We start from the raw sequence: 23,581 nt of genomic DNA, 5'->3' as shown, positions 1-23,581 counted from the left end.
TGAGCCAACCGGCCAGGGCATCCCCTTTTCTAATCTTATATTTGGTAAACCCATTGGCATGCCTTGAGACCCAAGTCAGATGTGACCTTCTCAATTTTTTTTTTTTTTTTGTATTTTTCTGAAGCTGGAAACTGGGAGGCAGTCAGACAGACTCCTGCATGCACCCGACCGGGATCCACCCGGCACGCCCACCAGGGGGCGATGCTCTGCCTATCTGGGGTGCCGCTCTGCTGCAACCAGAGCCATTCTAGCACCTGAGGCACAGGCCACAGAGCCATCCTCAGTGCCCGGGCCAACTTTGCTCCAATGGAGCCTTGGCTGCGGGAGGGAAAGAGAGAGACAGAGAGGAATGAGAGGGGGAGGGGTGGAGAAGCAGATGGGCACTTCTCCTGTGTGCCCTGGCCAGGAATCGAACCTGGGACTCCTGCACACCAGGCCGACGCTCTACCACTGAGCCAACCGGCCAGGGCCTCAATTTTATATTTCTGACTTTCCCTTGCCCATATCAACATTACCTTGAACTATGTTTGAAATTGCTTAATAAATGTTTATGAAATGAAATTAGCCCTGGCCGATTGGCTCAGCAGTAGAGCGTCGACCTGGCATGCAGGAGTCCCGGCTTCGATTCCCGGCCAGGGCACACAGGAGAGGCGCCCATCTGCTTCTCCACCCCTCCCCCTCTCCTTCCTCTCTGTCTCTCTCTTCCCCTCTCGCAGGGAGGCTCCATTGGAGCAAAGATGGCCCGGGCGCTGGGGATGGCTCTGTGGCCTCTGCCTCAGGAGCTAGAATGGCTCTGGAAGCAACAGAGCGATGCCCCAGAGGGGCAAAGCATCGCCCCCTGGTGGGCATGCTGGGTGGATCCCAGTAGGGCTCATGCGGGAGTCTGACTGCCTCTCCGTTTCCAGCTTTGGAAAAATGAAAAAAAAATAAAAAATAAAAAATAAAAAAAATGGAATTAGTAAATTATTCCAAATCACTCCAAAAATATGAAGTGGGGAACTTAGTTTCATTGATGTTTATATATAAAAAAACCTTACACTATACAATAATTTATCTGAAAATCTATGAGGATGCAAATCAAAATGTATTCCAAGAGAATAAATTGAGTAATGCTATTTGAAAGATAAAAAAAAAACAAAAAACATGTTGCTATATGCACTCTATTTCATTAACACATTATGTCTATCTTATACACATAGCCTTAAGATTGCTTAATATAGGGTAACCAATCAAGTACACATAACTTTAATCTTGTTTTATTTATTGAGCTGGGAATATCAGTCTAGCCATTTTCTATAATGTATGATTACTATTGTTATTATTTCTTTTTTAAAATCAATTTCAATTAAAACATTTCTTCACTGTGACCAGCCTATAGAGTTCTTTATTGGGAATATTGTTTCAGTAGAAGATGAAAAAAAATTTATGATAGAAGATAGGAAGAAAAAGAATGACATTCTTGTAGAATTTCATAAAAAAGAGGACCAGTGAAATAACATTTTAATATTTTATTTGAAAGTACATGAAAGTCTGGTAAGTGATAAGGGAATGCTATTTGAATTAAACACAATTGACTAAAATATATTTGTAGAACACTGTGGTGCATGTTTTTCACCTGTATGCCTGTGCATCTCAGATATCAGAAGAGGAGTTGGGAGGTGAAAGGTATGGATCGGTAGCTCCTTTTTCAGTGTATTGAGAAGTAGGAGAAAACAGTAGAAAACAGGAAGTATCAATTCTCTTTAAACAAATGAAAGCTTTATCTCTTTAAAGTATGACAAAGATTGTGATTTTGTTGTGGTCTTGAACCTTAGACTAAATAATATATGCTTATCCCGATCCCCAAAGGAGAAGACCAGTTTGAAGAAGTTAATTGAGATTCCATTTATAATTCTATATAAAATTTTTAACTAATAAATGTGACTTTCTTTATATCTGTTGGTCAATGTCAATGAATAGAAATGTATTTACATTCTAACATTGTAGAAATGCCTGCTCATGGACTTTAATCATGGATTTTCTATTAAATATGATTTTTTTTCACACAGAAACAATGCAGAAGTAGCTTATTTATATTATCATACCACCTTTAAAACATGCCAAAAATCTTCACACTTTCTGCTTAAATACAATGGAGTTGGTGCAACCTGCCATTTTAAAAAGAGCTGAAAAATGAAGCGTGTTGAAAAGGTTGTGACTCTTCCCAATTCTGGAAAGTAACATTCAGAGCTTTAATTCCAACATGTGCATGCTCAAGGAAGAAAGTAACAGAGTAAAAGAAAATACAGTCAGTTAGTAACTCAATCTATTATTTTTTAACCAGGGATTTTATAATACTAATGTAGAGAGAATAAGTCTTTTATACTTAGACAACAGACTGATTAGGATTCTGGAATGTTTCATGTTCTTCATCGTAGTGTCGATACTGGTCAGTGAGGAGAGGCTGATTTGCTTCATCCATTTTGCTTCTGGCACGAATCAGACAAGAAGCACCCACGAAAATGACTGCAACCAGTAATAAAGCAGCAACTACTGCTATGGTAATTATCTCAGAAATACTAAAATCCCGACCTATTGAAAAATAAAAAGGGAGCAAAAAATTAATCATATAATAGTTGCCATCAAATATTGAATACCCTAAATTTACATAACGAGTAGACTTTACTGGGAAAGTTACTATTTTTATTCTAAACAGGAGGAAACGATGGTTCAGAGCCGAAAGTTATTTGGTTAGCAGGTAGTAGAGTTGGTTTTGGAGCTTAGGTCTTTCAGAATCCAAACCCTATGCTATTCCACTATATCTTGCTGCCCTTCTTGAGAAAGAGATTGAAAACTAAACAAGAAAGTTTTTAATTTCAAAATCTCAGCAAAAACAGCTCTGATTATATCAAGCCGTTTTAAATTATTTTTTAAAGGAACATTATAATGGAGAAAAATTAGGGGCCTAAGCTCACAACTCATTTTCTCTGCTTACTATAAATGTGATTTTTCATAGTCACCCTCTCTCAGCCTTGTCTTCCTTATTTGTAAAATCAGGATTGTAATACTTATACAGAGGGATGTAGGATTAAACGAGATAGTGTGCTATATGTTCAGCTCAATACCAGGTCAGAGTGGGCTCACAACAAATGTTAAATTCACTCTCTTTATGCCCAAATAGAAATCCAAAGGAAAGTTTCTAAACGCAAGTGGAAAAGGCAAGACTCAGAAATATGGTGATGATTTTACTTTGAAGGTTACAGATTTGCTTTTGGAAATTTCCACAGTAAAAATGTATTTTCAATACTCACTTGGCCATTGAACTTCATAAGTATATCCCAGGTTATCTGGAGCAGTAACAAACATTTCTGTGTTGGTGATGGGAGGCCAGAATGGCACCATGTTGTATTGTCTATTATGTCCAATAGGGGCATTTTCCAATGGAAATGTAGATATATCTAAAATATATCAAAACATTTTTTTAATATTAATATATTAGCATGTTCTGACATAAAAAGTTTTACTACTGCATGACAAGGAATTGCATAAAACAGATTTCAAGTGCTTTAAGTAAAGCACTCACATATTATTCAATAAAAAAAAGTTTCGAAGCAGAAATGTTTTCGTATTATATCATCTTAGATGATCATTAATTTTTTACTTTTAAATTACAGAAATTAATTTGAATAAAATTTGTTAAACTTATTTTTCAAAGCTAAAGGAAAGCTAAAACTGTAGTTTTCTATAGCATTATCTATCATTTAAATTTGAGAGACAATTTCTAATAAATGTCTCTTTTTGATTGGGAATGTTTCTCTTTGGTATTTTTCATTTTTTTCTGTTTACTTTTAGGGAAATAAATATCAACTTGTTTCTAAGGTTTTACTCTGTTGGCAAAAAATACTTAAAATTTTGAGTCAAAGTCCTGAATCCTATTTGCTTCCTGCAGTAGTCTCCCCAGATTCATGGTTTTGCTGTCGATGGTTTCAGTTACCTGTAGTTCTATGGTCTGAAATTATTAAATGAAAAATTCCAGAAATAAAAAAAAAAATTATAAGTTTTAAATTGTGCTCAGTGCTGAGTAGTGTGATGAAATCTTTTACCCTCCTGCTCTGTCTACCCTGGGAAGTGAATCATCCCTTGTCCAGCATATATACTACCTGCTCATTAGTCACTTAGTAGCCCTTTCAGTAATCAGATCAACGTTGTGATGTTGTAGTGCTTGTGTTTAAGTAATCCTTATTTTACTTAGTAATTGCCCCAAAGCCATTCATATAACTGTCATTAAAGTATATTGTTATAATTATTCTATATTACTAGTTATTTTTGTAAATCTATTAGTGAATGTAATTTATATATTAAACTTTACCAAAGGTATGTACCTACAGAAAAAAGCATAGTGCATAAAGTTACAGAATTGAGCACTATTTGCAGTTTCAAACATGCACTGGGGGGGTCTTAGAACATGTCTCCTTTGGAAAAGGGGAACTGTTTTATTTAAATACTAGTCAAAGGTATTCGTATTATTAGTGAGGTTTTTTTTTGTATGTGTGGCAGAGACAGAGAGAGAGAGAGTCAGAGAGAGGAACAGATAGACAGGAAGGGAGGGAGATGAGAAACATCAATTCCTGAATGTGGTTCCTTAGTTGTTAATTGACTGCTTTCTCATATGTGCCTTGACTGGAGGGGGTGGGGTACAGCAGATCGAGTGATCCCTTGCTCGAGCCAGCGACCTTGGGCTCAAACTGGTGAGCCTTGCTCAAACCAGATGAGCCTGTGCTCAAGCTGGCGACCTTGGGGTCTCGAACCTGGGTCCTCTACATCCCAGTCTGATGATCTATCCACTGTGCCACTGCCTGGTGAGGCATTAGTGAGTTTTTGTCATAAGGGATAAAAGTACTGAAATGTTTTTTTGTGGGAAGAATTTTTCTTTTTTGTTGTTATTCTGTATGTTGGTAGAATTAAGTACCAAATAGAACATTATAAAAACCAGAGCTGGAAGTGGTCTTGGGCACCACGTTAGTGGAAATAAATGTAGAAGAGCTGAAATATGTGAGAAAGCTAGTAAAATATTATATTTTGTTTTTAAGAAGTATATTACTTGGACAGTCACTGTGTTTCCATGAGCACAGAAGAATATTTTGGAATCTAGTTTAAACAACAATTGAGTATAAAAATGGCAGTTGTGTTTATATTTTTGTCACTTTAAATTTACTATGTATTAATGTTAATTAAGTATTTATCTGTTAACATTTATTGAGCTCCTTGTCTAGGCATCGGGCTGTAGCATTGAACAAAACAGACAAAATTCTTTTCACATTTTGGAACTCACATTTTGGAGTACTACTTTTTAATTACTTATTAAAGTTAATAACGTAGTTTTTTAAACTTCTCATTTCACCTTTACTGAATCCTGACTTGATGAGCCTTAACCCAGTTCAGCTTCAGTTGAGTGATAAAGTTATATCCATTAAAATAATGGAGGGATAATAGTAAAAATAGTTAACGTTTCTATGCAAGACCCTTTCAGGGGATCCCCCTCTCTCTTAGTGTTAAATGTAATGTGTTATCCCTCTGACTCGTTCTCTTTCTCCATTCTCTCTCCACTGTTCACTCAGCTTTAGCCACAGGGGCTTCTTTGTTCTTTTGTCCCTCCAGTCCTTTTTTATTTTATTTGTCTGCAGAGACTTTATTCCATGTAACATATTATGTATTTATTTATATTACTTGTCATTTCTACTAACAGATAGGAAAGTTCCAAGAAAACATTTATTTGTATGAGAAAGCAGTCAATGAACAACTAAGGAGCCACAGAGAAGACTTGATGCTTCTCATCTCTCTCCCTTCCTGTTGGTCTGTCCCTGTCTGTCCCTCTCTCTGTCTCTCCGTCTGTCACAAAAAACAAAAACAAAACACATATATTTGTGTGTTTTGTATACTACTGTATATATAATACCTAGAATACTGGCTAGAAAATATTAGATGCTCAAATAATATTTTTTAAAGATTTATTGAAGCATAATTGTCAAATAAAAGTCTATGTATTTAAGGTGGACATCATGATTGTGCACCTTAAATACATCAATTGGCCAACTGATATATGAAAAGGTGCTCAACACTACTAATCACTAGAAAATGCAGATCAGAACCACAATGAGCTGTCTCCTAAAAATGTTAGGAAAGCTGACATAAAAAAGACAAGAGATAAATGTTGGTGAGGTTAATGAGAAAAGGGAAGCATTTTACATTCTTGTTGGGAATGTAAACAGGCACAGCCATTATGGAAAACCATTTAGAGGTTCCTCAAAAAAATTAAAAATAAAACTGTCATATGATCCATCGCTTCTAGATATATTTTCACAGAAAATTAATCAGTCTTTTTCTGAGACAGTACACCCTCATGTTCATTGAAGTATTATTGAAGCATTATTCACAATAAACAAGATATGGAATAAAAATATTTGTTAAAGAATTTTAAGTGTGTGCATGATTACTTCATTTCTTTGGGGCTTATTAAGTAAAGTAGTAATTGGTCTAGGAAATGGACAAACTTCTTCTGAAAAATGCATTTAACTTCCAGGCTACTATATTTAAAACTTAATTTACATGATTCTTGAATGAAAATGGAATGAATTAAATGTATATATAAACACATAATTTAGTGATTATAAATGAACGTTAAATGAAATAGAGTTTGGATACTAGTCATCTCTTATGTCTAATGAGAGGATTCTTTAATATACATTACAACGCGAATGACTAATTTTCCTCACCAGTAAAATGTAATTCTTGTTCCATTCTGAAACAAATAATTCTATAATTCTATGATTTTTGAAGTGTATTCTATTTCTGTATAAACCTTTGGATACATTTTGAATCATAATACCATTTTCTAATTGTAGACTTGTTTTCCAAAAATATTTCTGCTATATGAATATTTTTAAAATTCTCCCAATCATTTTTTTCTTCCAAACATAGTTGTTCTGTGACTTTCTTCCTTTTTTCTTTTGAATTTAGCTTTAATGCAGCTTGTGTTTGTGTTGCTTTGTCCTCTAAATTTATGTTCACATTTTATTAAAATATGCTATAAGTCAGCTCTCCATTGTGTTTCTTTTTCTTTTTTTAAGCGAGGGGAGGAAGAGAGAGAGAGAGAGAAGAGAGGAGGAGCAGGAAGCATCAACTCTCAAACGTGCCTTCACCAGGCAAGCCTGGGGTTTTGAAGCAGCAACCTCAGCGTTCCAGGTCAACGCTTTAACCACTGCACCACCACAGGTCAGGCCAGCTCTCTGTTTTTAATTTACGGTACTTCTCCCTTCTTAAATATCAGGTCACTAGGAGATGTTATACTACAAGTTGTACAAACAGAGGAAGCAAAAGTAAAATAACTAAGGAACAGAAGTATTTTCTTGGTTCATCAATGACCCTTAGATTAAGATCCAGATAACTATTAACAAATTGATTTGAATGTGAAATAATGATGTTTTCATTCAAGATACATAAAGCAAAGGAATATATGTTTTCGTAGTTGAAAGAAAGCTCCACTCAAGAGACTTGCCAGTTCACCCAAGATTATTCATTTCTCCAGTAATGCTAGCATCCATTGCACTGTATGTGGTGGAATAGCTACAGCCTGTACACTGTTGTTTAGGTTCCAGAAGTGTATGAGTGTATGTTTAACAATTTTTTTTAATTTTTATTTTTTTACAGAGACAGAGAGAGAGTCAGAGAGAGGGATAGATAGACAGGAATAGAGAGATGAGAAGCATCAATCATTAGTTTTTTGTTGCGCATTGTGACACCTTAGTTGTTCATTGATTGCTTTCTCATATGTGCCTTGACCGTGGGCCTTCAGCAGACTGAGTAACCCCTTGCTCAAGCCAGCGACCTTGGGTCCAAGCTGGTGAGCTTTTGTTCAAACCAGATGAGCCTGCGCTCAAGCTGGCGACCTCGGGGTCTCGAACCTGGGTCCTTCCTCATCCCAGTCTGACGCTCTATCCACTGCGCCACCACCTGGTCAGGCAGTTTAACAAATTTTGTTTTGTTCATTCCTAAATGCATTCCAGCTTACTTGTTATTGTAATAAAAGTAATCTAGCTAAATATATATAAACATAAAGTGATGATTATGAATGAAAAAGAGAGAGATGTTGCTTTTATAATAAATAAAAGCTTTTGAAAGGTTTGTTAAAGATGAATGGCTAAAATTTTGCTATAAGATTAGGAGAGGGCAGTATGATTATAAAAGGTTAGGGGAGCATTGTGAAAATCTAGAATAATACTACACTGAGACTGCATCTGAAGGGTTGTTAATTTCATATTTTGCTTTAAGGAAACACTCTAAATTATAAGTAATTCATTATGGTTGTACGTATGTATGTAAATTCACGTGAAAAACAAGGTGGAACTCCAATTAATGAATTCATAGCAGATAGATAAGTGAACAAATTATATACATATACACATATTATATATATATACACACACACATATATACACATATATGTAAATTATTTGCTTGTTAAATAATTTTCTGACTGAACAAACTATTTTGACAAACTCATTAAATAATGGTCTTAATCAAGTTGAATTAAAGTCTACTGTATACACACAAAAATAAAAGGCTGAATTGGATAGATAGATGAATTGATAATCTCCAATATTATGTTTATGTATACATGATGAAATAAAGGCACAGAAGCTAATATTTAGAACCCTTTTAAAATATAAAAAATTCATGATGTTTTAACCAGAGGAACAACATTCTTTGTTTGAAAAGTAATGTGGAAAAATGAAAAAAATAAAAAGATAAAAGTAATGTGAGCTTCTCAGCTGAGTAGAAGGTAAAAGAAAGTAGCCTTGTAAATAATATTTTAAAGAATACATTAAAATAAACTTATTCTGTGGTGTGACATAAAATCAACATTAACTTTTCAAGTTGAGCAAAATATCCATTTGTTAGTTCATAAAGTAATAAAACTGTGGATTATGAATATAATACTTTTTATCTTTTGGGGTATCAATGAAGAGCTTTGTAAGGTTTTCCCATCCATATTAAAAAGCAATGAGGATGTTCATTGGAAGATATGAGGAAGAAGTTTGGGAAACTATAAAAACGAGAAGGGATTACTTGCTAAATCCTATTGAATGCTATAAATATCTTATAATAACAATTCTGAGAGAATTCTTCTCTGCATTTTCAAAGTGGTTCAGAATATTTGGAAATGGCTAGATATTATAGCTGTTTTATTCTTATTTCAAAATGTAGTCTATGTGTGTCATGTGCTTAGCCTTAAGCAAAAAGTATGCCATCCATCTGAACAATCTTTTTTTTTGCTGAGCCTGCAAAAAGCATGTAAAAGTGTCTCACCAGCATTGTATCTCCTCAGCCATTCATCAAAGACTGCATCAGTGAAAGTATGTAAGAGGATAAAAATAGGATCATTTGGAGATAAATGGGTTTGTCCCCCTGTTCCATTCAGGAATAGATGAGCCAAATTGTGAAGGCTTCGAACAGCAGGGTCATACCTTCCTGTGGGATCACTGTAACCTAGATATCAAAATAGAATGAGAAGAGGAAAAATCATTACACGTATATTACTTTTCAAGTCAACAGCAGTGATTATGCTGAGAAACAATTCTTTCCTAAGCTAGCTTGTCAGGACAATTTTTACCTCAGTATAATAGTACTGTTTCTGTCCTAATGGTTAGCAATATTTGCTATAACCAGAGCTAGGTTAGTTTTAAGCTTGTGGCATGGCATTCTAACTGTAGCCTCCAGGTTAAAAATAATGACCTGCAAAGGATACCAGTCAAAATATATAGAATACTCTATTTAGACAAGGCAAACATTGTGCTAAGTGATAGTGGAAACCTCCAGCTTCTACTAGAAACTGCTGATACTATTGAAAGACCACTCTGATGGTCCTGGAACTTAAATGGCCAGATGTTACTTCAGTTTCCTGTGTTATTCCCTTTGAATGACTGTCAGCATATTTATTTTTGGAAAGTTATTTTTGTGGAGAAGTTACAACTTCTCAGCGCTTTCTTAACACCTTTGTACTAGTTTTAAACATCTGGAAAGCCTGCTGTCATAATATTTATAGTACTTTTGATAATGATCTCTATTCCATATACATATTTTCATATTATATATGTAATTTCACATATCTATTTCCATATTATATATAATATACCTCATATAATATATTATATATTTTCCCACATATATTTCCATGCTATATATAAACACACACATATATATAATGTACATATATTAGAGAAAAGATGAGATTATATCACAAACAAAAATAAAGGGTCTATGATGTTGGATAAAGTTATATGTGTCTTTTGGCCTTGAAAGACAAGAAGTGGGAGATCTGGGAATGGTTATATTTTATAAAATCAAGTTATAATTTAAAATAAATAAACTTGTGTAATTATACTTATTCATTTTCATATATTTGTTTCATAGTTTTTTATTTAAAAAAGTTTGGAGATTGCTTGTAATGTATATGGCATGTATCTAGGTACCAGTCTTTTTATACAACTGTCCAAAAATCAATATATTTTGTCTTCCTTAAAAAAAATTTCCATTGATGTGGGAGAGAAAGAGAGAGAAAAGTATCAATTTTTTGTTTTACTTCATTGTTCCATTTAGTTGTGCACTCACTGAGTGCTTTTCGTATGTGTCCTGATTGTGGGTCAAACTGGTGACCTCTGGTGCTCTAGGTCAGTGCTTTATCCACTGAGACATTCGGCTAGGGCCGAATTTATTTTATATAATATACCTCATATCATATATTATATATTTTCCCTATTTATTTAGTCTTTCATTATTTTTATTTTTAAAAAATATTTTATTCATTAATTTTACAGAGAGGAGGGGGGAGGAATGAAAAGTATGAACTTATAGTTGCTTCACTTTTGTTGTTCATTGCTTGCTTATAATATGTGTCTTAACTGGGCAATCCCAGGGTTTTGAAACAGTGACCTCAGTGTTATAGGTTGATGCTCTACCCACTGTGCCACTACAGGCCAGGCAGGTTTTGTCTTTTAATTAAGTATTAATAAAACATGATCTGCATTCTTTTAGAAATCAGTACATATGACTTCACTTTATATATACAAGTTTAGTAAAAATACAGTGATTATTTATTGAATTATCTCCTAATAAGTGATTGACTTATAGTTATTAAAACGAACATAAAGAGACAGAACAGCATATAACTTTGATGATAAAAGGGGAAAGAATTGAAAATAATTATCAGATTTGTACATCAAACATCTCAGATCATGAGGACAAAGACAGCACTTCCCATCTGTGTGGGAGGTGCATGTCTAACATGCACAATGCCGTATTTAAGATAAATTTTGATAGTAACAAGTTTATAGTAAAGTTAAAAGTTTTCTATTCCTTTAACACTTTAAATATGTATCAAGCATGTTTTAGAGGTTTCAAAATTTATGTCTAAAGACACTGACTTAGAAAATTTGGATTTGAATCAATGCTGTTACTAAGTAGTTGAATAACTTAGGAACTTTCACTTATTTGGACCTCAGTTTCCTCAGCTTTAAAATACTTCGAATTAAATAAGAAAAACAAAACTAAATATCCAAGAGCTTCTCTACTGATTAAGAGATTGTTGTGGTCCTGGCTGGCTAGCTCGGTTGGTTAGAGCCTCGACCCGAAGCACAGAGGCTGCTGGTTCGATTTAGTCAGGGCACATACAGGAACAGATCTACGTTCCTGTCTCTCTCTTTCCCTTTCTCTTTCTTTGCTAAAATTAATAAGAAAAAAATTAAAAACAAAAGAGTTTTGTGGTTTGATACTTTTTCTTTAAGGAAGTTCTTTTCTGAGCAGAGAATTGAGACTACATCATCCTGGGAAGCACCCTTCAGATAAACGCTTTGGATCATTATGGCATTTTAAGATTTTTCAAAGCCATCAGGATTTAAGTGCTTTGCTCTGATAACTAGATCAAGTCAAAGCACCGATTCTGTTTACTTGCCTTCCACTGTGTTTCGGAAACTGTTTGTGGAATTGGAATAGAAGGGAGGCGTGTCAAATATACTGACTTCCAAGCACTGAGTGACGTCCTGTGGCTTGGGAAGACGTTGCACCATTGGTCTTGCCACATTTCCAGCTGGATTTCTCTTGATTGGCCCACCTTCTGTGCCTGGGAAAAAGATGGGGTAATCAAACATTATAGAATTTTAAAGATCTTATCATTGCTCTTTAAATATTCATGTATAGCATGGATACTCAGTGATAGGTTCTCCTTAATAAGAGAGAAATTAAAAAAAGATGCTTTTTAGTGTCATTGTAATGAAAAAAAATCTAAGTTACTGTGTCATCTTCTCTGAACAGAGTAGATAAGGGATACATAAAATCACCTGAAGGAAGAAGTGATCACAATAACAGAGAGCCTGGTACTTATTAAATCAACATATGCTGCTTTCATGAGAATGTATTAAAAAGAACATTCCATGGAAAATTGAATTTTGCCAAAATAATCTCAGAAACCTAAATTCTGCACTGACATCTATATTTCATATATATGTGGAGGTTTGTACTGAATGCTGTCTGTTTGCAGGCCTTCAGAGAAATAAAGAAAAACAATCTTCAGTTTTAATGAACACATTTTTCAGCGAGTAATTATTAGAAATAATCAAGTTTCTGAAGAGCACTAAGACTAACAGGTAAATCAAGAGCTGTGATACTAGGGATACTATGCTAGATGCTTCTTAAGGGAGGGAAGGAGATATCTTTCCCAGTTGGATGGATCCAGAAAGTGCCCTAAAGGACTGAGAAGAACTTCCATATATGAAATAGGTGATATTTTAGGCAGAAGTAGTAATAAGAGATGATAAGCTTTCTTCTACCTATAATATAAGCCACATCAAAGCAAGAACTTTCTCTGTGTGTGTGTGTGTGTTGTTTTTTTTTTTTTTTTTTACAGAGACAGAGAGAGAGTCGGACAGGGATAGACAGATAGGAACAGAGAGATGAGAAGCATCAATCATTAGTTTTTCGTTGCGCGTTGAGACACCTTAGTTCATTGATTACTTTCTCATATGTGCCTTGACCGCGGGCCTTCAGCAGACCGAGTAACCCCTTGCTCAAGCCAGTGACCTTGGGTCCAAGCTGGTGAGCTTTGCTCAAACCAGATGAGCCCACGCTCAAGCTGGCGACCTCAGGGTCTCGAACCTGGGTCCTCGGCATCCCAGTCCGACACTTTATCCACTGCACCAGTGTCAGGCACTTTCTCTGTTCTTGTTCACCAGTATATCCCCCAGTTTTGGTGCACTGCCTGGCATATAATAGTTACCAAGTAGTTGTTTGTACATGTTGTCATATGGGATAGATCGTGCTGGTTAAAGCAGAGGGCCTGTTTTGGGGATAGCTTGCTTGGGGTTTGTGGCCACGTAAGAGAGTATTACATAGTAGGTAAGATGGGATGCCAGACAAGAACCATAAAGTGAAGAAATATGAAAGCCAGATGAGAAAGTTATATTTAATTCAGGAAGTGGGAGAAGCCTTAGGCAGATGGGAGGAGAGGAGTTTGGTTAGGAGCGTTTGCATCAGTCTGTTTCTGGTCTCCAGAGTGCAGCATTTGTGCTTCAGAGGGGACACGCAGAGTAGAGGGGACATGCAGAGGAACTACTTCCTTGGGTGGGAGAGAATATTTCAGCATCTATCCATTTTCATTTTAACTTATTCATAAAAATCCTAATTGTATGTTTTATAATTAACATAATGATTAGTACCTGATGAATTAGCATAACTGACTTTAAATAATATAAAAATAAAACATATGCCTACATAGATACTGGAAAATGCAAGTGCATTATTAAAACTTACAGACTCTCATAGATAAACCATCAATTAAAGCTGATATTTTGGATAATGCTGTTCAGGGAGCTATCAATGTATCACCCCAAAAAAGTATTGACTACATTGGTTTTAAAAAGACTGTATCCTAATTTTCCCTCATGGAGTTTCATAGTGTAGAATTTTGATAGTAAAGAAGCTAGGTAAACCAATTTAATTTTAACCTAGTGATTTTAAAATTTGTTTGCACATGGATAACTTCTGTTATTGTACCTATTTTTTATTTTTAAACAAAAAATAAGAAATTACATTTGACAATCAATATTATCTTAGTTTCTAGTGGTTAGACATTTCTATAACTTACAAGGTGATCTTCCCGGTAAGTCTAGTACCTACCTGGTCCCATACATAGTTATTACAATATTTTAACTATGTTTTCTATGCTGTACTTTAAATCCCTTTCCATTACAACTATTAACATCTTATGGATTAGAGTCATGTAGAATTTCTGTGCATGAATGAATGAAAGGTTCAAAGTTCTGAAGGAGAAAGTAGATTTGAAAAGTATTGTGAAGAAATAACAATGTTTTTCATCTGTTAAATCAAAGGATATATGTTAGTGGCCGAAAGAGTATTAGGGGTCAGTAATTCATGCTTTCAATTTATATACTACGGTACATTAATGGGATATTTAAAAGATATTGTACAACAAGCATATGAAAACATAGGCATAGAAAGTCTAAAGACAATCCAATGTAAAGCTACGCATTACAGATGATTGCTGAAGTGACAGGAATGGACATTTCATTTAGGAGAAAAAACAGAAGGTGAAAAGAATTGCTATGAGGATTAAATAAGATATCATATTAAAGCATTTAACACAGTATCAGACACAGTATATTCAATTTTAGTTTTCTTTTTTGTCCACTGGCCTAATAAATTAATTGTTTGGTATTTATATCTTGAAAGAGTAATCTTAAAATTTATTTTACCTAATATACATTCAATTGGTGTGTGTCAGAATTATATGTTATTTTAAATGACAAGAAAAACTGTAATAAAAAAATCTCCTTCTATGTTATAATTTGATTTATCTATTTAAATTGTGCTGTATTTTGTTATTAAGTCAACAGGGTAATCAGAAAATGTCTTTAAAACTTCCAGACAAAATATAATAACTTGGTCAGAAAGAGATGAATGTTTTGGTACCTAAACAGATCTTGATTCTCAATTTTATTTTCCTAGCACAAGGTGTAACTGCTTATTAAACATGCCAAGCTAATAAAAATTTATTTTAATTATTAGCTTTTATGGAAGACATTTCATACATTTCACTCTTTTCTTGTTTGTTTTATTAATTTTTTTATACATATCACTCAGTTTTAAACACAGCTAAATAGTCTTTTGATGGCAAAAATTCACTTAATTCCTGTTTCATTTAGAATAGTCTCTCTTTACATTGAAGACAATAATTTAATATTATTGATGCTTTAAAGAATATATGCCAAATAAATGTTATGAATTTAATAATAGAATTTCCACAATTCTTGTTTTTGTATGGAAGAACAAATGTTCAAAATAGGCAGCCATGCCTAATGAGGAAAAATAAGATGGGATATGGAGACTTAAATGATTAAGACTTTGTGTTAGGAGGACAGGGCCAGATAATACTATCATCCAAGGAAGAGAAAAGGAAGCTCAGGAGCAGATCCATACGTAACAGAAATGACCTATGGCAGAAGTGGTGGTCAGAGCAATGGACAAGGGATGCTAGGACAACTAGGTAAGCATTCTGTCTATCACCTTTTGATTTTTAACTCTCTGACTAGGTTAATATCACAGTAACCTAATAATATAATTATTATAAATTTATTATTATTATTATCATCATCATTTTTTTTTTTTACTCCTAGGGCACTTCCAAGTCTTTCTGCATAGTTCAGATTTCCTAGGGAAGCCTTTTCTGTAAAATTCTAACACAAGACACATGATCATGTGCTGAGTGTACTTAGAGGATTGATTTATACCATTAGATGTTTCCAAAATAAGAAAATGAGCAATATACTTACCAAACTGCACTAGAAAAGCAACCTAAAAATGTATACGCACTTAGTACCCCCTGGCACACCTTATATAGTATCTTGAATATCTTAGTTCCATGAATATTTATACATTTATTATCTGTAATAACAATAGATTGTATTCTGAAATCCTTAGTAGAATGAAGGGCCTTTGGACAGCACGTTTACTCTAATAGGGAATACTGAATCCTAGATATCACTGGGAACTTACTGTTACAAAGGGTTCCTTGGGTATCATAATCTTCCAAGGATTCACAGACCACTCGCCATTGAGAAAAAACAGAGTTCGGGCTTATGAGACTGGAATCAAAGTTGCTTCTTGATCCCATCAAGTCATCAGTGCAGATGTCACAGACGTTTTTACCAGTCGCAAAATTCCAGTAAGGAAGAGAGAAAGAAGGATTCTGCAACATGTCCTAGGCGACAGAAAGTCTTGTTAGCATTCTCTGCTTTTGTTTAAAAGTCTCCCTCTTAGCTGGTTCACTCCCGGCAGTCAATTTCTATTAGTCCTTTTCAGCCACTTAGGAACCAGTTAGTGTGTCAGTGGTGTCTGAGGGGCGGGAGGACTTAAATACCTTATTAATAAAGCTGCTAATTTACTACAAGGAATTGCTTTAGGCACTAGATGGATTCAAAACTCCATTCATTATACAGAAGTTCTTGCAGATGATTTTTTTTAAAGGGGTGGGGGAAAGGGTCTTCTTTTTGTTTTTTAGACAGGTAATTATATTTCTATTAATTATAACAGGAATTATCAATAACTTCTACTCCCTGACATTTCCACTTCCTTCCATTTTCCTATCTCTATCTGAAGTACTGCTGGCTCTTGGTCTAGAGCCAGATAGAGCCTTTGACATATACATATATTTTGTGGAGCAATACCTTTTGTTTTGTTTGTTTGTTTAACTGGAATGTCTTTAGGTGTTTGGATACCAGTGTGGCCACAGGCTACACAGGCTCTTTCACAATTTATCTACCTGGCCCTTGACGATTTTATACTTAGAGACCTCTGCTTCAGATTCTGAACTATAAAACTCATATCTACAGGAAATGCTAAAAGGAAGCGAATATTTTTTTGTGTATACAGGTCTTTAGAGCAGAGACCTAGTTTCCACTTAGAGCTGATTGCAACACTTTTTAAAATGCTGGACTCTGGACTCAAGATCACATGCATCTTTTTATTGGGTTCCTTAAAACATATATTTATTGTACTTGTTATTTTTCATTCCTTTTGGTCCTTGGGGAGTTATATTTAAAGTATTGGATTAAATGGAATTGCCATTGTTTTATTCCACTTTGCATGCATTTGGTGCATTACTACTGTCTTACTTTAAATTCTTTTTAGGAAGCATTTCCTTGTCTTTGGAATGTTTTAGATGGCCAAAAGCTTTCCAAGGCATCTCTAGTTATTGATCTACAGGGATGTAGGGTCCTCATTTAGAAGCCATTGTTCTGATTCACAAATATTAGTGACAGTTCCCAGAGGATTATTAAGAGTCAGTTTGTGGTTCAGCAACTGACATTTGGGAGCTGGAGCATATTCATGGTGCATTACATATAGACTGTAATTTGTTGGATCCCTTGTGCTATTGGGTTTTAAAAATGTAAGTAGTCATAGATGTTGAAGTTTACACAAGCAAAATTGAAGCTTTTAGATACTTTCCATCTGCCCTTTCATTTTTGTGTGCTTGTGGGAAAATGACTTGAAGGCATAAAGATCTGGAGTCGATTACAAATGACAGATTTATCTACTCATAATCTACTAAATGTCTTAACTTGTAATCAGAGCTATAAACTAGGAAGTGCAGAGTATCAGATGAATTCATTTAATCACTCTCAAAGTGTATATGAATAGACTACTTTCATACAAATATTTTATTCTGTATTTTGGTGCATTAATTCTCTCTAACCGTTTATTTTCTTAGAATAATGCTAGACACCAGCATACTACAAATTGATAAGTGAACATCTTTTCGACCTTTAGATATTTTGGTTAATTTTTAGATTTTAACTTGGGAGGAGGAATTCATTGCTGTTATTTCCCATAAAACTGTCTTAATTTCTGAATTCTAATAAATTAATAAGATCTAATAATTTATTATTTATTTATTTATTTTAGGTAAGAGGAGGAGAGATAGTGAGGTAGACTCCTGTGTGTGCCCTGACCAGGATCCACTTGACAACCCCACCTTGGGCTCCAGTACTGAGTTATTTTTAGTGCCTGAGACTGACATGCTTGGATAAAATGACCAATCCTCAGCACCAGAGGCCACTCTCGAACCAATCAAGCCACTGGCTGCAAGAGAAGAGGGAGAGAAGGGGAAGAGGGAGAGGGAGAGAAGCAGATGGTTGCTTCTCCTGTGTCCCTGACCGGGAATTGAACAGAGGATGTCCATACACTGGGCTGATGCTCTATCCACTGAGCCACTGGCCAGGGCCTACAATTTCATTTTAAAATCACAATACTTTTTTAAAGAAACGGCAATTAGTAAAAGAAACAGTATATCTTTGTTAACAGATAATTTAATGTGCTTTGAGCTTATTTGTTTAAAAATATACAGGAAAGCCTGACCTGTGCTGAAGCAGTGGATAGATCATTGACCTGGAACATTGAAGTCACTAGTTCAAAACTCTGGGCTTGCCCGGTCAAGGCACATATGGGAGTTGATGCTCCCTGCTTCATCCCCTTCTTTCTCTCTCCCTTACTCTCCCCTCTCTAAAATAAATAAATAATGTTTTTTAAAAAGAAATAAACAGGAAATAACTGTGTTTGGGTTAAGGTTTACTTTATGCCAACGCCTTGTGAGTAAAAATGATATCTAACTGATTGGATGTTTTTAATAGATTTCTTTGTAAGCCTAAAAGTGGTAAGAGGCATTGGAAAAAAACAGTGTTTAATGAAACTATGACAATATAAATGCACAGGATCTATTTACATCATTTAAACTCTATACCACATTAGAATCACCCTCTGGTATGAGTTATCTACCTGGAACTTGGAAGACTGACAAATTCATACACACTTTGCTCATCCAAACCAATAAGGAGCATTGGCTTATGTTTGAGTAGAAAGACCTATCAAATGAGATTCTTTTGTTGCAAACTATATAAGTCTTTGTTTTAATTATGGAGCTGTAGAACATGTCCAATGCTTTCATTTATACCTACAAATGTCTTATTTGGCTTCTTCATCATTGAGATTACTTTCTGTTCACTTCACAAAAGACCAGGGTTAATTAATAAATAAACAATTAGTACAAGGAGAGACTTAGAATGCTTAAGACAGATTGACAACCTGAAATTGCTTTGTCATCGCACATTCTGTTCATTTGGAACACAGTGAATCAAATGACTTACAAACACGGCACCCTGTGTGTAAAGGATCTGAAAATCGAAATGTTTTATGCATACCTGCATGTCTCTCTCCAGCTGCAGAAGGTGGTACCTGTGCCATGTGAGAAAAGCTGGTCCTTCATGAGAGAAATCCACTTCACCAAAGCTTTCCTGTCCTGGTCCAAGGAAAGTCTTTTTGACTGAATAATAGTGTGTCCAAACAAAGTAGTTATATATGGAAGTATTCTCAAATTGTGGTGTGTTGCCATCTGGCCCCAATATTTCTTCTGATCTCCTGGTGGCTATGACAAACTGAGGGTGAGTTGTACGCTTTGCCATATTCAGGGCCTGGACAAAGTAGTTCTTTTCTTCTGTACTTAAGTCCAGAATGTTTCTCCTGACTTTAGAGATACAAAGTTATAACATGAAAACCTCTGCCTTGAAGGGAAGGGTAGAGAATCAGCATAATAATCTTCTAACACACCATGTCCCATTTGTCCATAATCATAGTATGCATAGATGCTTAAATAATTTTATACTTTTAAAAATACCCCTTGCTGTCTATCCCTCTCCCTACCTCCCTCCATACCTCTAAGCTATCCCTTTCCAACTTAATCTGGATTCCCAATAACTTTCTGTAGTCTTACCTGTGGACTTTACGACTGTATTCTATTTATTTCTGCTCAATACTGGCATGTTTCTTCAAATTTTATACATTTTAAATATCATGACTCTTGCAAAAACAGGGAGTGTGATACAGCACAGAGGTTAGGACCAGAGACTCATTCTGTGACTGCACACATTTCTCTAAGCCTCAGTTTTTCATCTGTGAAGTGTGTATAAAAATATCTCTTTGCAGAGTTGTAAAGATTAAAAGGTATACACATCAAAAGCAATTAGGCCACAGCCTGGCTCATAAGAAGGACTCAATGGGCACTCTGTTAAAGCCTTGGTCTGGCACATAGAAAACAATCAAGTTTTGCCGGCTGTTACTATTTAATGCTTTGTTATTTATTGCTATTTAGGCGGCAGGCTGGGTTCATCACCTAAAATGGCTAAATTGAATCATCACAGTGGAAAATTTTTTGGTGGGTTAGCACAGATAGTAGAAGAGGCTCATGTATTATATTATAGCTAGGCAGATCTCAGTATCAATTGCAGGTTTTCCAAGTACCAGCTGTGTAGATTTGTCCTTTCTGAACCACACCTATGCTAATTAACATAACTACCTTGAAGAATTACTGAAAGTAGAGTCGGAAACATCTAGCACAATTCCTATTATACAGTATACAGTGGTTGTTCAACAAATATTTTGGAAGGAAATATTAGTCAGGTGGCCTGAGCTTTAAGCTCATCCCCTTAAATTAATTTCTTAATCTCTGTAAGCCTCTTTCCTCAACTGTGAAGAGAGGATTGAGCTCTACGATTTCCAGGTGATCTTCCAGCTCACATGAGTTGGGGCTCATGCAGGACTGCCTATTCATTTATATCCCCACTTACCTGTGAGAACCCTCTGGTCACAGGCACTTCCTCTCCACCCATGACGGCAAGTCCCACAGTTGTGTCCTGAGAAGTTGCCATTGCAATGACACGTCCTATTGAAGAACCTTGTAGGCCAGCCCTCTCGATCATCTTGGCCATCATGAGGGTATTGGGGGCCATGGGGTCTGGAGTCTATAGTCACTGCCTCACACCTGCCCCTCCCTGATGAGGAGCCACAGCGGTCAGTCCCAGGCCCAGACAGCGGGAACAGGTCTGGGCAACACACACCGTTTCTCAAAGCCTCAATGGTGGCACACTCTCTTGGAAACTGAGCCCAAGCCTGTGGAATCAAAAGCAGGCGCAAGAAGATGTATCCGAGAGAGAGGAGTTTATAAACTTCCATTGTGTTTGCAGCCAGACTCTGGTTCCACAGCCCTCCGTGTGGAGACTGAGGCACATAGATAAATTCAAGCTGAAAAGGAGAAAGCAAAACTGAATTATGCAAGGTTTGTTTTGCACTGTTATAAATGGCATGAGCCCTTTCCAACCCTTCCAAATGCTTTTCAAATCTGTAACATGACAATTCAAGTAATAAAAATAGTAATTTACTTTTAAAATTTTGACATGTATAATATCTACATAATTAAATCCCTCGTTCTAGTCATTTAGTTTTCTTTGCTTTTAATTTCTATTTATAAAAATACTTATCCTGGACGTCATTTTATCAAAAGCATTCATTAGCAGGTCACCACCGTTAATTACATTTAACCATGGGGCTGAAAGAAGAATTGGGAGCAGATTTCCAGCAAGTTAATTTTCATGATTTAAAACCCCCCATCCTAATGGAGTTTTGGCTGGATTCCACCTACTTCCCATAGAGTTTCTCTCCAGTACCTTGAACTCCTGAGGGGATTCTTTGCTGAACCTCTCTTAGAGCCGAGTGTTTTATAGTTGCCAGTCCCCTGATGTCAGAGCTGTTAATTGCATGCAGGTTTCTGCCTGATAACTAATCACAAATCTGCTCACCCAAACCATGAGCGGCTGGTTTTCTCCGCCCTTTACTAATCCCCTTTCACTTCAGTGAGTTTTTCTGCCTTTTAAGTAGTTGGTTAGCACATGATTCCCTTCCCACTGATCTCCTTGTGATACTTAAAGTTTTAGGAAAAGGTCAGAGGCATTAATTTGGAATACAACAAATCAGAGAAATCAGAGAGCTTTTGTTTCCATTGTAGACAGTTTATTTTATATCGGAAATATATATATCTTTGTTGGTCAAATAAGTTTGTAAATATGATATATATGTTTGCTTGCTTATAGATTGCATTGGGTGTGGGGGACAGGCTGTAAGCAGGCTGGGTGGTTATAGCCTAAGGCTTAGTTTTAAAACTAAGCTTTTCCCCACACCCTTGAATGATTGGACTGATTGCATGTTGTGGGGTGGTGCACTCTTATGAGGAATCCCATTATGCCTCAGATAATCCCATTATGACTTTGTATCAGAGACTTCCTTATTTGTTTATTGAATTAAAGGTTTTGATTTCTACACTATAAAATGGGGCAGACCGGGAGCTTGCTCTCTCTCGGTTCCTGAGATTAGCATTAGAGGAGAGAGCAGAGAAAGGAGAGCAGAGAAAGGCCATGTTGAGGAGAGGAGAAGCAGCCAAGATGGCAGAGTGCTGAAAGAAAAGCCAGTTTGTGCAGAGAGAAGGAGATGGGGAACAGAGGTGAATAAGGCTGGTGAGTTAGTGTTGGGCAGATAAAATATATTATGCTCACTTTGTTAAAGATGATGCTGCCCACATGGAAGCCATCACCCAGGTGATATTAATGTGTGTTGGGGCAGGCTGTGGGCAGGCAGGATCCTTGTAGCCTGGGGCTTGGTTTTAGGACTAAGCCTTTCCCACCCTTTTTAATGTGGGGTGGTACAATCCTATCATGCCTCAATCCTATCATGCCTCAGAAAGTGACTTTGTATTAGAGACTTCCCTATTTTGTATATTGGATTAAAATTCTGGATTTCTACACTATAAAATGAGGGCAGAATGGGATCTTGCTCTCTTGGTTCCTGGGATGATTAGAGGAGAGAGCAGAGAAAGGCCACGTGGAGGAGGCCAGGAGAGGCAGCCAAGATGGCGGAGTGTTGAGTGAGAAGCCAGTTAGTGCAGAGTTTGTGCAGGGAGAAGGAAGGAGAAGGGGAACAGAGGTGAATAAGTCTGGTGAGCTAGAAACCTTTGATTCTAGGAAACTCGGATAAGTCAGTGGCTTTGTGAGCACTGAATGTGAGTGGGTTTTGGAGCCCAGTGTGTGTTTTTTACTTGCCCGCCAGGTGCAAGCTAGAATTAAAGATGGTGGCCCACCAGTTTTTGGCTCCGTTGTTTCTTTACCGACTGTCCAAATCCAATGCGAACCTGCATGGGCCAGGCTGCTGTGATAGTGGCCTTGGCTACTGGCTTTACAGGTAGGAAACTTTGATTCTAGGGAACTTGGATAAGTCAGTGGCTTTGGCAGCCCTGAATGGAAAGTGAAGTGTTTTCCCACTGTGTGTATTTCTTGCCCACTGAGTGCAAGCTAGGATTAAAGATGATGGCCCAGCAGTTCTTGGCTCCATTGTTTCATTACCGTCTGTCTGAATCCAGTGCGAACCTGCGTGGGCCAGGTGGCTGTGATGGTGGCTATGGCTACTGGCTTTACAGTCTTTAAAGGATGAAATCAGAACACTTGCTCTTCCTTAGTGATAGAGAGACAAGGATACTGCTTGTACCTGATGGTAGCTTTTGGTTATGTTTGTTCCTGAAAACAGATGCTGGCATTCTCATGACTTCTAGAGAGAATAGTTGTAGAGAAGGCATCAGGTATAATTACAACAAGTCACATGA

The 23,581-nt window shown here is 36.2% G+C and overlaps 1 protein-coding gene across 1 annotated transcript; it reads right to left on the bottom strand.

Annotated features, from left to right (window-relative positions):
- Positions 1 to 1,493: 1,493 nt before the first annotated feature.
- On the bottom strand, positions 1,494 to 21,762 carry TYRP1 (tyrosinase related protein 1). Its single transcript, XM_066365694.1, has 8 exons — positions 21,600 to 21,762; positions 20,724 to 21,177; positions 19,302 to 19,624; positions 16,102 to 16,306; positions 11,987 to 12,154; positions 9,346 to 9,525; positions 3,291 to 3,437; positions 1,494 to 2,571 (listed from the first exon to the last, which is right to left on the bottom strand). The coding sequence occupies exons 2-8, from the start codon at positions 21,106 to 21,108 to the stop codon at positions 2,366 to 2,368; spliced, it is 1,614 nt and encodes a 537-aa protein (XP_066221791.1). The 5' UTR covers positions 21,109 to 21,177; positions 21,600 to 21,762; the 3' UTR covers positions 1,494 to 2,365.
- Positions 21,763 to 23,581: the final 1,819 nt, after the last annotated feature.

Source organism: Saccopteryx leptura, chromosome 2 (genome assembly GCF_036850995.1).
Source record: "Saccopteryx leptura isolate mSacLep1 chromosome 2, mSacLep1_pri_phased_curated, whole genome shotgun sequence".
Lineage (NCBI taxonomy): Eukaryota > Metazoa > Chordata > Mammalia > Chiroptera > Emballonuridae > Saccopteryx > Saccopteryx leptura.
This window is presented reverse-complemented; position numbering and strand designations above follow the sequence as displayed.